The sequence below is a fragment of the Chionomys nivalis genome, chromosome 2 (genome assembly GCF_950005125.1).
Source record: "Chionomys nivalis chromosome 2, mChiNiv1.1, whole genome shotgun sequence".
Lineage (NCBI taxonomy): Eukaryota > Metazoa > Chordata > Mammalia > Rodentia > Cricetidae > Chionomys > Chionomys nivalis.
In genome coordinates this window covers 8,386,971-8,404,006 of record NC_080087.1, presented here as the reverse complement: position 1 = coordinate 8,404,006, position 17,036 = coordinate 8,386,971, and the positions used below count along the sequence as shown (strand labels likewise).

The window sequence follows — 17,036 nt, the reverse complement described above, 5'->3', positions numbered from 1 at the left end:
ACAAAGTGAATTTCCAGGACAACCAGAATGTTTGTTACACAGAGAAAGTCATATGTGTAATTGTTTGTTGATTGGTAAGCCTCACTAGAGTTTATCCCCAGCTTCTACATGGTGGGAGAGAGCTAGCTTCTAAAGTTGTCCTTTGACTTTGAATGAGAGCTGTAGCATGTGCATCCCCATACTCTCTCATTTCCCACACAAATAACTAGTTAATAAGAATGGTTTGTGTCCAGAAACAAAGGTGGTAGCAGATAAATGAATGAAACTTTTAAAAAGTGCATACTTAGTATTTTATGACGAAATAGCCAATTTTAGTAGCTATCTCTCCTTAATAAAGGTTTTTAGGATTGTTGCTGTCACTATTAAATAGGTAACTGATTATAAGTGGTGCTACTTGGTATTGAAGAAATGAAACTTCAATAGGATAGAAACACATAACTTAAAGCATGAGTTCCATGTATTGATTTAACACTGCATAATAATTTTATTTTCTGATATATTTCTATACTTAGTGTCTTTATTATAATGTAGGCATTATATTAAAGAATTTATTTTAATTAAACTGAATTTTAAGTGTATTTTTGATGCCTATGCCAAGATAGTCAGACTTGAAACAAAACAGATTGACTTTTTAAATTTTCTCCATAATTGGCCAGTTCTGTGATACCTTGTGTTATGATGATATCTTTCTTAGCTAAGAAGAAAATGGTGTTCATAATCTATAAACAAAAGACATATAAAGTTAAAAATGCCCAGATAAAGCATTATGAGAAAAAAAAGGGAGGGGGATACTCCAAAATATCATTAGCTTCATTTTGTGTTGCCCATCTCCTGCTGGACATGCAGCCTACCTTTAAATGTCGTTTGTATACCCAGTGAGAATCCATTAGAGAAAACTAATTTTTTCCCTTTGCAAATGGTTATCAATTGGAGATGCCTTCTAAATTGGGGTGGGGGGTTGTGTCTACTTCTCTCAAAGGATTCTCCTGGCTGCTAGGTTTGTTGACTTTGAGGGCAGTGGTAAAAGCTCAAATGCCAGGTAGAAAGCTTTCAAGTTTAAGTGCTTATTCAGAGTAGGTCCTAGCTAGAGACACAAAAGGTGTTGGAACTAGAGTCACAGGTGTGGAGGTATTTCATGGAGGGGTTATTTTGAAGGTGAAGTTGACAGGAATTTTGATTAAACTTCCGTATGGTCTGATATGTGATGACTTAAGGCAGTTGATGCTGTCCTTTGTACTATTAGAATAGCAAATTTTGAAGAGAAACCAAGAAATGTGAAAATCGAGGAAGCAGATGTTGAGCTACACATGGCTAATACCAAATGGGAATTAAGTAAGAATGTAGAGCCCTCAAACTGTAAGCTTTTAGAGCCAAAGGATTAGAGGTGCATATCATCATAGAATTTGAGATACGGGGAAAGACCACAGTCTGAACCGTGGAATCTTCACCATCTAGCTGTTAGGAAGAAATTGATTTCTGAGGTGGAGTACAACTGAGAGTAGTAAATCTTGATTCCAATTCTACACAGTTGTTCATTCATTAAAGTCTAATGGATTGACTGTTGCATATAGCCAGGCATTGGTTTATTTTGTTTTTGCAGATTTAATGTAGGAAGTTTCAAAACTTGATTGTCCTAGCCTCAGGAAGCAACAGAACATTTAGTATTATATATATGAAACTAAGTCTTTTGAAGAATTACTAGGTCAAAGAATACTTCTACTTTTAAAAGTATAGTATATTTTAATATTTTGTTGATATTAAAATGCTCCCTAGTTATCTTCTGGGAAGTTTGTACTAGTTTGCAGTCATGGCATTATTAATTGGCAGTGCCTGTTTGACAGTCTCAAGCCTGGGTGTTATCCCAGGTTTTAAATTCACTGCCAGGTTCTGTAAAAAACTATGAGTAATTTTGCTTTGTTTTTTATTCCTGCTTGGCCTGAAGCTTGCACTCTCAAGCACTAATTATAGGCTATGCAACAACATCACAACATTGCTTCATTCATCTATTCATTGATTCATTCATTCATTCATTCATTCATTCATTCATTTTTTTGAAGTGCACCATACACTACAGCCTTTGGTTTCTTCTTGTTGGGGCTATGTTATTTTGCTTATGATAATCATTTAAAGATTAAATTTATGACTAAAGTCCAAAATGGCCTTGTTTCTGTTTTGAATTTAGTGTCAGTCTTTTCTAGAAAGTTAAGAGAATAACTCTGCCCTTTTTGTGGAGAGAGCTAAATCTAGGGTGTGTGGGATGAAATGTGGAACATTGTCAACATTGTTTGATCTGAGCTTTATAGTTAAGTGTGTTTGTGTTTTGATGTCTGCTGACCAATGTTGTATCCTCACTTCTTGTGATGCAGTTGTAGCCTATTTAATTTTGAAAATTTAAGCGTAATATTTAGTAAGTCAGTTTAGATGCCTTAGTTCAATCTTCTAAATTAAAAAATTGTGTCTGCATGTGTATCAAATGTTCATCTGTTTGACTGGGGACTCAGGTGGTGGAGATCAGAGACAACCCTTAGATATTGGTCTCCACCTTTTAACCTTGTTTGAGATAGGGTCTGTTGTTTCTGCTAAGTATGCTAAACTTCCTGGAGTGTAAGTGCTTAAGGGTTTTTTTGATATCTGCCTCCCCATAGGATCACCAGGAATATAGGCATGCACTATTGTTCCCAGTTTTATATGGATTTGGGGAGTAGAAGACATTGGGTCCTCATGCTTGCTCAGCGAATACTTTACTGTATTCTGGAGCAATATGCAAAACCCACATTCTGTTGATTTTGGTTTAAACTTCTGTTTTTGTTTTATTTTGAGCCTGGGTTTTACTTTGTAGCTCTAGATGGTCTGAAGAAGATCAGGCTGTCCCTAGACACTCAGATCCTTTTACCTCTGCTTCCAGAGTGCTGGGTTTAAATTTGGGTTTTGAAGCAACTTTATAAAGTAGATTTCATCCCTTTTTCCAGTAAGCATATAATGAACAGTATACTAACTTTCCCCTAGATAATAGTGAAATATTCAAATCTAACTGCATAATTAATAAAGGTTTTGTGATGATCATATATGCTCATTAGAATCAGATATTTAGAGGACTTGTTTTTGAGAGAATTAATGTTTTTATTTTGGATGTTCCTTTTGATGATCATTTTACTTGAATTCTTTTGTTTTCTATTTTATTAATAGACCATGCAGTAAATAAGGAGTGAGGAGCTTTTTTTCCATTATATTTTTTATCATACAAGTTCGCATTCATTGTCTTCAAGTATCTACTACAAGTATACTCATCTTTAGGGATCCTCAGCAGAAACTGTTGATAAGTCTGCCTGCCTCCTTTCTTTGGAGATTGGAGAAACAAGCTCGGGATCCTCCTGCTTCGGTGTACCGTTCTGTGTTCTGGTATAAAGGCCTGAAACCATCATACTAGACTTCCAAAATATTCCTATAATATATCTATTCGCTCTGACAGAAACAGTATCCTTGATTCTCATTTTCACTCCTTTGAACTCATTCTCCCAAGTAAGTTAGTGAAGGTGAAATAGTTTTAAATGTATGCACATCAAAGAATATCTTCACTTTTGCCATTTTACTTAAGTAAAACTCAAACTGTACCAAATGTACAGTTCCTCTGGAAGAGGAAATGAACTGTTTGGTTTTAAAGTCTTTGCTGTATAGAACAGGAAGAGTCTCTCGGTGTTTAAAGAAATAGTATTAAGATTTGGGGTAGGTTCGTGCAACTGCCCTAATTTATCTTCTAAATGGGAGTTGGATATTTGCTGTCTCAAAGCCTAGCCTTGTACAGATAGACAGGTAAGGTACTCAATGAGTTATATCCATAATACTCAGAAACAGTTTCAAGTCACGCACAGGATCTTATAAAAGATCTTACTATATGAATATGCCTTAAACAGAGCTTATTCAGAAAGGAACAATGCCTTGTGCTAGAGTTTGATACAGTGGTAGCCTTAAGTGTATTATATAAAAACATTAGTATCATTTGGAAAGAATAGTACTTGTATCTGGATTTTTGTAACTATTTTATTTAAATTTATTCATAACTACACCAGAAATTTCATAAAGACCTTATAAATTCTTTAGTAATTACAAATGGTATTTAAATAAATTACATACACAAGTATGTATTTATGTAAAATTTGAATAGAGAAGACTTCTTTCATTTTTTTGAGACAGGGTTTCTCTGTAGCTTTGGAGCCTGTCCTGTAACTAGCTATTGTAAGACCAGGCTGGCCTCGAACTCACAGAGATCTGCTTGCCTCTGCCTCCCAAGTGCTGGGATTAAAAGTTGTGTACCACCACTGCCCAGCTAAGAAGACTTTTAAACATCAGAGTTGAACTATGTTCTTAAAACTAGAAAACTTGGTCCTCTTTAAAAATAAATTGGCACGTCACCAAATTTACTTTGGATCAAATATTTCTTAAGATCTTTGCACAGCACTCATCTGTTTACAGTCTACAGAGCTCTGAGCTGTTTGTGATTCACTGTCATATTTAATCTCACAGAAAGGCTGCATATTAATGGTGTATGTCATCATCTGAGAAGAGGGAACCTCAGTTGAGGATTCACCTCCATATTAGCCTGTGCGTCTGTCTGGGTGGTACAATTAATAATTGTAATTGTTGTAGGCAAGTGATAGTATTATGCATATACCTGAGCAGGCCATAAGCAGCATTCTTCCGTGATCCTTGGCTCTGTTCCTACCTGGTGTTCCTGCATTGGCTTCGCCTGGTGATGGACTGACCTGTAAGCCAAGTTATTAACTCTTTCCTCCTCAAGTTTGTTTTGGTCATTGTCTTATCACATTGACAGAAAACAGATTCGGACTTTTTGTAATTCTGTATCAAGTGTAATACAGATTTAAAACAGGTGGTTTTGTGTGTATTTAAATCAACCCAACTTCCTGTCTTTTACTGATGGCTTTCTCAAAGTTTATTATATTTTAGGTTTGAGTTACGTCACACAAGTCCTTTCTTCTATTTGTAATAAGCCTTTTTGATACCCAGAACTTTTTTTGTTGTTGTTTTTCTTATAACTTCCTAGTGGTTAAAATTTTTATCATGAGCATGTTCATTTATAAATTCCTTATCTTTGTTAGTATGTAGGAGCTGTGGTAGTGCTCTTTTTCATCATGATGTCAGTAATTTGTGATTTTATTTTTCTTGATCAAATTCATTAATCTTCTAACTTTCAAGTTTTGACTTTTGCTGTTTTCCCTTTCTGTTTTACTGATCTCTTCTGCTTTATTTGGGCATTTTAAAGGTAAATGCAATGATCAGAGACCTTTCTTTTATGGAAAATTATAGCTGTATCCCACAAATAGGGTTACGCTATATAGTTTTAACTATTCAGTTCAGAGTATTTTCTAATTTCTTTTGTATGTTTTAGAGCTTTTCTTTATTATTGCTTGTTTTTAACTTAGTCTTGGTGAATATATTTGATCTGTTTTTGTCTTTTTAAATCTGGTTATAACACTTTTTCTTTATATTATTTACCTATTTGTCAGGTGGACCTGGGACTTGGATTCCATGCCTCATACATACGTTAGTCAGGAACTCTACCACTGAATTGAATTCTCAGCTCTGGTTATAACTTATTTATAATTTAGTAATATGGTCTGTTTTGATGTACATCTCCTATTTACTTAAACATACTTGTTTGGGTCTAATGGTTTATAAGTCTCATTTCGATGAAAATGGTTACAAATGTTACAGTCTTTTCATTTATTGTAAAGATTCTCCTCCATGGTACCAAAAGGGCAGGTGAACTCGGTGCACACATGTAGCGTCTCTAACTCTCAAAACCTGTATGAAAGGGTCTGTTGTTTTGTTTGCATGGTAGCAGCATTCCTCCTGTTGTATAGTCTTGACCTTTATTCCCTCTTACCTCAAGCACCAGTTACTTTCATACATCAGTTTTCTACAGACAGTATCAGGCAGTGTGTCCTGCATGCCACACAAACTTGTGAGGGGCATTGTGAGAGTCATTATTTTAGCTGGGTATGAATGAAAGACATGTGTCCCTCTTCACCCCTCCTGTTCCTCAGTGCAGCATCTGTGAAGCCAGTTGTGGATTCAGTTCCTGATAATGGGAGGCACTATAAATAAAATGAAGTAATTCTCTTCCTGATCCACAAAATATAAAAAATGCCCTATTGAAACAACCTATTACATAGTGTGCCTACTCTAAATGTAATTTTTAAGAAGAAAAAAAAGCAACAATAAATGTTTTCACACACATCATAATTTCAGAAAGGATTAAAAATAATATCAGATGAAGAAAACAGGGTATTGTTGCTGAAGTGGAGACTGAGAAAGAAGATAAAGGATGCATGCCTTCATCTCTTGATCTCATTGTACTTTGCCATCTTTCTAAAAGAAAACAGTTTCTGTATGAGTTGCTAGCGCTAAACTGGAGCATTGAATTGAACAGTGCTAACTTTTGACTAGAGAGATTAATGAGACAACAGAAATTTACACTGATAATTTTAACAGACTGACATACCAGATGCCATTACCATCAGGCAGTTTATGAAGTGTTTATCTGTGGGCTGTATGGCTTTATGGTAAAATCCTACTCCTGTTTTCATGTTTACTCAGTGGTACATTGATCTTAAATATGAATGAGTTTTAATATACAGTTGATTTTTTTTTTGGAAGCTTTAGCATGCGTGGGGATCTAAATTAATGTTAATTAAATAATTGACTGTAACACCTTACAACAAATTCCATTTAAGGAATTTGAAATTTAAAGTTGTGATAATTAATCAAGAAATATTATGAAATTTGAAAATATTTATCACAACAAAATCATTTTAATTTGCTTTTAAGAAATACCAATTATCAGCTGGGGGGTGGCAACACACTCCTTTAAATCCCTGCACTCAGGAGGCAGAAACAGGCGGATATCTGTGAGTTTGAGGCCAGCGTGGTCTAGAAGAGCTGGTTCTAGGACAGGCTCCAAAGCTAGAGAGAAACCCTGACTCGAAAAACCAAAAAGGAAAAAAAAAATACACCAGTTATCACTGTCATTGCAATTGAGAAAAAATAAGAGGAATACTATTGTACAGTATCTATTTTTAAAGTTTTCATGTTTCTCAGGGGCTCTCCATTGCTTAATGGCCTATGAATTTGATTCATAGTACACTTTTAATTATAGCCTGGAAATAAGTTCAAAGGTAAAATGAATGATAGTAAGAGGCATCTTGACTAAATTGTTTCTTCTTAAAATCTTTTTAACCCAAATTGTTAATGATCTGGTTAGTTTAAATTTTTGACCAAGTACTACTAACTGAAATGTATGTCATTTTGGCTTTGTTTTATTGAGAAAAAGATAGAAATTAAAAGATGTTTAAAACATCTAACCAAAATGCATGTGGTTCCTGATGGAGCCACAGTGAGAACTTGTGAAGAGTGTTCTCACTGCCATTTTCATCTGAATGGGGCTCCAAGTGCTGCAGTTAGTCTCTTCATAGTGTCAGAGCAGAATCACCATTGTGATTCTTAGCTGAGGATGAAAGGATTGGATGTGGGTCTGCCTGTCTGCCAAGCTAAATGAGTTGCCATGGGAATTTTCAAATGTGAGAGGCATTTACTTAAAGCAATTTGGTGGGTTTGAATAAACTTACAAATTACAGGTTTGGAAAAAAGAAGCCAGTCCTCCTCCTATAGACAAGGTTTTTGTAGAGGCCAACGGTCTCATAGATCCTTGATGAGAATGAGTTGACTTCTCCTGTATTAGCACTGCAGAGTGTTGTATGAAGAATACTTTGCTTTTTATAAACAATAAGATAATATTTTAATTTCATACAGTGTGTATAGTAAATAATATATTTTTACACCTACTAGACCCAAAGGGTGGAATAAAAAAAATTAAAAAGTTTTCAAATCAAATGGTGTCATTCAGGTTTCATGTACATGTCAGAACAAACTTTAAATTTCCCGTGTCTCCACAGAATTGTATTTTAATATAACTTTGTGTATGAAAATGACCCCCTAAATGCCTGAGACTGTATAATTGATTCATAAAATAGATGAGATATTTTGTGAAGCCTGTTAACACTTTTTAAGTCACTAGGCTGCTGTTTTATTCCGATAATTATAATTTGGCTGGAAATATTGTTCCATTTTTCAAAATTTATTACCAAGGTGATGCAGTCATGTTAGGAAAATAATAGTTATTTAATTAGTAAATGGCAAAGTAAAATATTTTTAAAGTGAAATACATGTCTTTTTGTTTAGTCATTTGTAGTATGGAGGCGAGCAGGTCTGCTTTTCATCCCGCCCTTCTCCTGCACGGCTAGCTTTACCCAAAATAATTACACGGAAACTGTATTCTTTTAAACACTGCCTGGCCCGTTAGTTCTAGCCTCTTACGGCTAATTCTCACATCTTGATTAATCCATTTCTAATAATCTGTGTAGCACCATGAGGTGGTGGCTTACTGGGAAAGATTCAGCATATCTGACCTGGTGGCTGGCTTCATGGCATCTGCCCAGAGAGGAGAGGCATGGCAATTGCCTCACTTCCCTCTTCCTCCCAGCATTCTGTTCTGTCTACTCCACCCACCTAAGGGCTGGCCTATCAAATGGCCAAGGCAGTTTCTTTATTAACTAATGAAGTCAACACAAAACAGAAGACCCCCCCCCCATCAGTCATTAGTCTTTAGTGTATGCTGTTCAGTTTCACATCAGCATCATCTGAGTAGCATCTTGTACTCTTAATACTTGATTTGAATCATTGGTGAAACTTGACTCAATGGCAGGTAAGTTCCTAAAGGCCCACATCAGTGTAAAGGAAAAGCCATAGAAGCCCTTACCATTGCTGTCGAGTACCTTAGATTCCAGTTGACATAAGGCTACTTGTGCTGTCTGTAAGGCCCTCTGCTTTGTGCTGTTTCTGGAACCATTTCAAGACAGAAAAGAACCTACAGGAATTGAACTGTACTGGCTGGTTTTTGACTCCTAAAATAAAATTTAATTCAGTTCTGTATCAGTTATCTTTTGATAACACTTCTGTTTTAGTTGTCTTCTACATTAAGGTAAGAACATTTGTTCCAACTAGGTGATAAGGAGTTCCATTTCTGATTAGCAATCCATACAAAAGGGGTAAGAAGTGTGATATACTTTATATTCTAAGACTTTAATCAGAATTATACATTGTTCTCTTAAAGCCATTAGCTGCTAATGATCCGGTCACTGTTTGTCCTGGCTGTAATGCTGTCAGGCTCAGGCTTCTTAAAAAATCAGGGGAGCACCTTCCCTGTCTTTTATAGACAGTGATTTCGCTCTTGTTTTCTGTATGAGTGACAGTTTTGCCTTCGTTCGTTCACATCTGAGATTCCCTTGTTCCCATTCTTCCCCAGCTAGTGTGACACTGGTTCTCATTCTCCTTTCACGTGGCCACATCTTTTCTTTTGTCACAGCTCACTTGAAGCTAGAGCTGTCACACACACAGTCACATTCCAGTGACACACTTCTACTCAGCACCAGTCTAGAATTGCCTTGTGTTCCTGCATTGTCTTTTGGAAAGTCCTTGTCATCAGTTTTTCTTAATTACCAGATATATTAATTTTCTTTTCCTTCACCTTCTCTTTCCCCATGAGTCCCCCCAAACCTGATTTGATCTGTTAAAGTTATACTTGAAAGTATTGTTCTGTAATGATGTTTTTACAGTTTTTTTTCAAGTTTCAAAGACTATAAGTGTGAAAAATGCCTGATAATATATTTCATATAGTTACAAAACTAGGTATGGCCAGATACACTTTAATCCCAGCATTGTGGCATACTAACAGGTAGATTTTTTTTCTCAGTTAAAGACTAGCCTTGGTTGAAGAATTAAACATTAATCATCAATATTTGAAATTAAGTAAAATTGTATGACAACTATTAATAGAAAATAACCATAAAATCTAGATTGTAATAAAACTATTCAATTTTTATAGAGTAAGTTATCAATAAATTTTTAAAATATAATATAGATTCTTCTAGATTTGGAACACAGACACACACACAGGGTGGTATGGGGAAGAGTTGTTTGGAAATGCTTAACAGTTATAGAAAAGCATGACAACATGTGGCTGTGTATCATTGACACTGTCTTAAGTAAACAACATAGGTTTCTGAAAATAGTATGACTGTGAGAGTCATCAGATGAGTCTGCACTGTAGAAAAGTAGTACAGTCTGAAGGCTCTGTGAGTGCTTCTAATTCTAAACAGGAGCCTGCTCAGTTCTGAGACTGGTCTAAGGGGCTTCAGATTTGATTTTGTTTGAATAGAACTTGGAAATGAGGCTGTAGGAATCACTTCTCCTACCTACCATGTGGATCCTAAAATTGAACTCAGGTTATCAGGCTTGGCAACAAGTACCCTTACCTCTTGAGCCATCTTACTGGCCTTTAGCTCCACTTTAATCAATTGCAGTATTAATAAGTAAACATGATTTTCTTCATAAAGTGCAGTCTTTGATGAATTGGGAAGGCAATTCCACATAAAAGGTATTGTGGTAGTGCTGAATGTGTGTAGTACCAGTGTACTGATGTAATGGGTAAAGTCTAAGGGCTTTGGCTCATGTGCTCTGTTTAGGAGTTTGTTTTGTATTATGACCTTATAGAAAAAAATCATTTGTCTGAGTCTTGGTGATAATGTGTGCTCATACTATAGCATTATTGTGAAGTATGGTACTTAGATGATGAAGATTTTATATTTCATTCCAATAAAATAAACAGCACTTAAACTTTTGTACTGTATGTTAAAACCCTTTCAGTTTAATGGTATTTGACCTGTTTGTTACTTTGATATAGCTTGTTAAAGCTGATGACATACTTACATCTCATTGTAACATATGCATACGTTTAAATATATATTTATATATGTCCATCAGTCTGCCATCCACAATTCCAAAAAGTTAAGAAAATTATCTTTACAACTCTTTATTCTACCCGGTATATATATTTTGTCGTAGGTCGGATTGTTGTAAGAGATTTTCCCAGACACTGGTAGAGATACTATGTTATCTGTGGTATACTGTCTTTTTGCAAATCTAAAAATCTCTGTAATCTCAAGACTCTTCTGATGCCACGAGTTCTAAGCAAGTATATATTTTTTAGCTTTCATACTTTAAAGCTAATTATGCTGTTTATAGTATTCTGATTCACTTATTTTTCCCATGGAATTAATCTGTCCTGTGACTCAGCAATACCACTTCTATATATTTATCCAAAATAAGTCGAAATTTAGATTTACAACAATGCCTGTGTGAGAATTTTCATAATGTATTCTCAAACTAGAAACAAGCAAAAAATCTATAGCAAGAGAATGAATAAAAAAAAAAAAACACCACTGGGCGGTAACAATCTGCTGCTACAAACAACGTGAATGAGTATTCATAAACACACTGAAATTGTGTGTGGCAGTATTCTCTTAATTCTGGAATTGAAAAACTGAGCTATGATATGAGGAAAGCCATATTAATGTTGGTGCTTAAACACAAGAAACTGGTGGAAATGCTCTGTCTTCATAGCATTCATCAAAACTGGCCAGGTGTGTCACTGGACATCTTGGGATGTTGTTCCTGTAAATTATGCCTCATTTTAGCATGATTAGGTAGAGTAAATAAAAAGTGAAACATGAAGGAAATTGAAGGTGATAACATAAACAGTATAAAGTACAAATTTTTGACCTCATACAGGTTCTTAGGAGCAGTTTTGTCCCCCTTCCCAGTAATTATCACACCTGACATGAATAAGCTGACTTAAAAATACTATCTAGGTCTATAACTTGAGTTCTCAAAGACAATTGTGGTCTGTGAGAGAAGTCTTAGAAGGACTAAGTGAGAGCCTTTACATCATAGCATAATACCTGCCAGCAAGTTTTCTTATCTGAATTTACGTTTGAAAAAAGTTTAGGCAAGTAAATATACTAAATTTCTGTCAAAATGGGGCCAGAAACAACCACTTTCACATGAAAATAATTCTGTAATGATTGTAGTCTAGTGAGACAATAAACCCAGTATCCAGCTCTCCTTGAATAAAGAGTGTGACAGGTGGTAAGGATATGAAAATAATAAAGTTCTTTCTGGAATGTGACAGCTTTGTTTAGATTCTAAATCTGCCACATAATTGGAGGAGTCAAGGCATATTAATTAATTCAGCCTTCCACAGTGGTCACACTGGAAGAAGTTTTATACCATCACTATGTGGGAAGCCCTGCTTCTTTAGGTTTTGCTACTTACCCACTGCAGTGATTTCTACCCAGTTTTTAGTATTCTGGGACCTACAAATGACATGGCCACTTGTATGTACACACACGGATAGGAACACATGCATTTCTTCTACCATCTTCCTCTCTGGCGTTATCGCCACAGTTGATGTGGATCACGTCTTAATAATAGTAAGCAGTCCTATTCAAGCCTCTTTTTAAGCACATGCTCTCTTACAGACCATTTCTTCTTTTATGTTTTTGATGAAGGACAAATTTCCCCCTCGTTAATATTTTCATACTTTTTATGCATCTTTTTTTTTCATTATGACTGAAAATAGTTCTGTGTCTTTTGTTTTCCTTTTTGAAAGTTTTCATATTTCATTATTACATAGATTAAATTTGAACCAACTGTTGATAAATTTTAATTTGCAGTATTAATATTTTTAATGAACAGATTTAGGAACTTTGATCATATTAGATATGTACTTCTTTCCAATAATAGCTCATGTAGTTTATATATAACCAAATAAGTCATTTATTCATCTTTATACACACTGATGACGATCAAAGAATAATAATCTAACAAATATGCAAGTATCTTTTTCCTTTACTGCAAAGGAGACTTTTACAGTTATAGTGGCACATCAAATGTTACCTTCTTAATAGTTTCACTCATGTGTTCTTTAATTTTTTTTAATTCTTTAAGTCTGTGTGATTTATTAAATACTTAGCAATTCTATTTAATACTACAAATTACAATATATTAGTCAATCCCTATTCTAAAGATCTTATTTCAATTGTAATAGAAATAGAAGACTGAGAAACTTGCATATGTATTAGTATCACCATGTGGTGATATTTTGTTTGTGCTATAACAGATAAAACTTACCTGAAGATCAGAGTGAGAAGCTAGCCACACTGGTTATAACTATAGAGAGGCCAGGCAAAAGGTGGCACACACCTTTAGTCCCAGCACTTTGGAGAAGGCAGGCAAATCTTTGTGAGTTCAAGGCCACCCTGGGCTACACAAGATCCAATCAGTCTAAAAGGAAACAGAGCCTTGCAGTGATGGTTCACACCTTTAATCCAGCAGTAGGGAGGTGGAGGCAGGATATTGCTGGGCAAAGAGCAGAATATAAGGCAAGAGAAGACAGGAGTTTAGGATTCATTCTGAGGTTTTGTAGAGACAGCATTCAGTCTAAGGATTTGTAGAGACAGGAAACCCCATTCCGTCTGAGAATTTCGTAGAGGTAAGAACTAGTGACTGGCTGCCACATCTCTGATCTTTCAGCTTTTACACCCAAATATCTAACTCCAGTTTTTTATTATTAAGACCAATTAGAACTCGTGCTACACTCCCATGTTTCAAATGGACTTGCACTAAAGTGGGGGGACATTTGATGCCATAATCTTTAAAGGACAAACTTCCTAGTCCTTTTTCTACCACTTCTTTTCTGCTTTGGCTACTTAAAACGTGTCCTGTAGAACTCACACGTGTGAACTTTGTCAGTAAAGTTAGGTTTCTCATAACCAATCAATAAGTAAATTTTAGCCAGGAGTGATGGCACGCCTTTAATCCAGTAAAGCAGGAGGAACTCCGTGAGTTTGAAGCCATCCTGTGAGTTCTAGGACAGCCAGTGAGATCTTGTCTCTAAACAAACAAAAATTAGTTCTAGCAAATACTTTGGGGATCAGTACACAGGGATCAGGTAGTGATAAATAACAAAATCAAGACTATTCTAATGGCACTTACTTTAGGAGTGGTGACATTCAACAAGCTGTAATTGAATACTGCAGTCATAGATTATAGGCGTGGCTCCTGAAGAAGATAGCATTTTTCTTGGAGTTGTGTGACTAAGTAGGGCATGGAAAGGGAAGCATACAGAAATGTGTAAACAGCATTTGCAGATAGGCAAATGGAAATAAACACTAAGACATTAACAGAGTTAGTCTGGTCTATTGCTGTATAATAAATTATCTGTGTGAAAGAGCAAGTTACACCTTGAGGTGGTAGTTTGAGAAAGGTTTAAAATCATTTTTTCAGATAGTAAGAAATCACAGTAGGGTTTAAGACAAGAGAATGCTGTGAAATATTAAGGTAGAAACTGTGGGGAAGTTTATCTGGACCTTGGATCGAGATTTGGTGTTTAGATTGTGTATGTATGTATTAAATGACAGGCACCACTGACAGCTGAATTCAGTAGTTTGGGTAGTATAACAGTAATGACTTCCCAAGAGCAGTATTCAGCAGGGGTAAAGCCATGGTAAACGATGTAGCCTTCCTGGTTTCTGCCTATGTAGTCTAGTTAGTTTAGTTCCCTTTTCCCTTGTGTGTATATATATCCTATGTAGGTAGTAAATTTTATGATTATCCTAAATATAGAGGGCCAAAAATAGAATTGATAGCATTTGCTAGGTACACTGAAGGAAACCAAGAACGGTGGCATAAGGAAGCAGAAATAAGCATTTACAAATTGAGTGGTTATTTTTAGTTTCCATTTTTAGTTCTGAGTCACTTGGTATACAGTTTTTAGTTGTGATATATGTATATACCGTCTCATACTTTTTGCTCTTGTTTCTCTTATGCAGGCCGAAGGAGAAGACAGCCTGAAGAAGATGCAACTGATGGAGCTTGCGATTTTGAATGGCACCTACAGAGACGCCAACATTAAATCACGTAAGAATGAGCCTGGGCAGGATTACACCTGTTTGTCTACAAGCCTGCTTTCTTTTGGTACCACAGCATAAAGCCAGTTGAAGTAATGAGAACATTTACAATACAACCAAGAGCCCCAGTGTTGTTTTGTTTTTTTGTTTTGTTTTGTTTTGTTTTGTTTTTAAATGCTTCTGTAAACGATGGCTTGCTCAATTTTATTATATACCGGCATATCAGGTTTGGGGTTATAAATTTACTCCTCTGGTGAAGGGGCTCAGAAAGTGTCTTGTGTTAACTATCCAGTTAAGAGTTTAAACTTGTTATATTATGCAAAAGACAAAATTTTGAAAGTTTTTTTTAAAAGAGCTTATTTTAAGTGTCTAAATGAAATAGCTCTGCTGTTGAAGTCTTTCCCCTTGCTTGCATGTTTGCATTCATGTTTGGGTTTTTTTTCTTTTCTTTTTTCGTGTGTGTGTGTGTGTGTGTGTGTTTTGTTGTTGTTTTTCTACTTAAGTTCCTCTTTGAGTTCACAGAGGTCAACAGGTGAGAATAGTTTTTAGCCAGTGTTCTCCCTTCCATGGATTATGGCATAATTTTATAAGCTGTCTGAAAGAATAGTGTTTTATAAAATGTATGTTTTGAGACAACCTAAGGTTTATATGAACATATCATATTTAGAGCATTATTAATTTTAAGAAATTGAAGTTTGAAGGCATAGTCAAAATTCCCAAAGGTAGGCAACCCTGTGAATTTAACAATAGTTACTTTAAATGGTTGCCTTTAATTTACTCTTAATAGTCATGAATTTAATGATAGGACTGCTTTCTGGATTCTTTTTCTTGTGCAATAATTCCAGACATACTGGAAACATATACACTTAGTGCTTACTTACCTGACTTAACCCAGGTAGTTTCCCTTAAGCCTGAAGCCAATGCTGCTCTTTGGAAATAAACCATATCTGTTTCTGTGGAATTCAATTATAATTTTTTAATTGCACCTTTTAATTTGAATGTTTGGTTTTTGGGGGGGGGTGTTTTTTTTTGCGTGCACTTTTAGACTGACAATGTTTTATACTGAATATATCACTAAATGAACAGTATAACATTTTAATGGTCTTGGTCAATTTTTTACACTGGGTTTTTAATTTTTGCATTATTTTCAATCATGTTGTAAAGGGAAAGCTGGTTGCATTTGATTGGTGTGCTTTGACATTTTTGTGTGATCAATGCATGTACTAATGATTTCCTTTTATTTTTCTTCTTTCCTGCTTTTTCTTTTCTTTTTCCGACTTCCCTCTCATTTCCCCATATTTTATACTGCTATCCCTGTACTTCTTTCTAAATTTCTTTGCTTACTGTAGCAGCCCTTGCCTTTTCTCTTGCAGCAACTGCCCAGGCTGCTCCAAGGATCATCACTGGGCCTGCGCCTGTCCTCCCACCAGCTGCTCTGCGTACACCTACGCCAGCTGGCCCTACCATAATGCCTTTGATCAGACAAATACAGACCGCTGTCATGCCAAACGGAACTCCTCACCCAACTGCTGCAATAGTCCCTCCGGGGCCTGAAGCTGGGTTAATCTACACACCCTATGAATACCCCTACACGTTGGCACCAGCTACATCAATCCTTGAGTACCCCATTGAACCCAGTGGTGTGTTAGGTAAGTATGAGTCCATTACTAGATGGTTAGTGCATTCCTGACTGTGGTGCTCCACCTCCACCCCCCAGACTCTGAAATGATGTCTATCGAAGTCTAGAGAGGCAATATAAGTTTTGATTAGGAAAGGTTGAAAACTAAATTTGTGTTTGTTTTAGTTCCTCACAAGAGTTCTCCCATTAAGTAGCTACCTATACCTTAATTTGGTTTACATTTAGTGTAGTATCTCAGAATCACTAGGTATACTTACCATGTACATTCTCAACCAGACAATGCTTTTATTGCTCAGATGATTGAAGTTCTTGAATTTAAGGCTATTCTTGCCACTTTGTCCTAATGGCCTCATCAGCTCTACCTCCCAAAATTAGGTTTTGTCTCAGATGTTTACTTGCTAGCTGAATTTGAAAGCTCATTGAGAGTTTATTAAATTTCTATTGTGTATTATTTAAATATTTATGATCACTTAAAGGATGTAGTTAATAGTTGCCGTTTGAAGGATTTTCAGCTT

General features: G+C 35.7%; 1 protein-coding gene across 6 annotated transcripts in view; it reads left to right on the top strand.

Annotated features, from left to right (window-relative positions):
* The window catches only part of Qki (QKI, KH domain containing RNA binding), a 111,449-nt gene that overhangs the window by 85,571 nt on the left and 8,842 nt on the right, over positions 1-17,036 (top strand). For 4 of the 6 annotated variants that reach the window (XR_009058769.1, XM_057794816.1, XM_057794835.1 and 1 more), the window contains exons 5-6: positions 14,805-14,892; positions 16,232-16,531. Coding sequence is in view for 5 of the 6 variants with exons in the window: in XM_057794816.1 (XP_057650799.1) it covers positions 14,805-14,892; positions 16,232-16,531 (388 nt within the window). In the remaining variant the exon portion in view is untranslated. The remainder of the gene's footprint in view (positions 1-14,804; positions 14,893-16,231; positions 16,532-17,036) is intronic. The other 2 variants (XM_057794789.1, XM_057794805.1) reach the window with 1 other exon arrangement.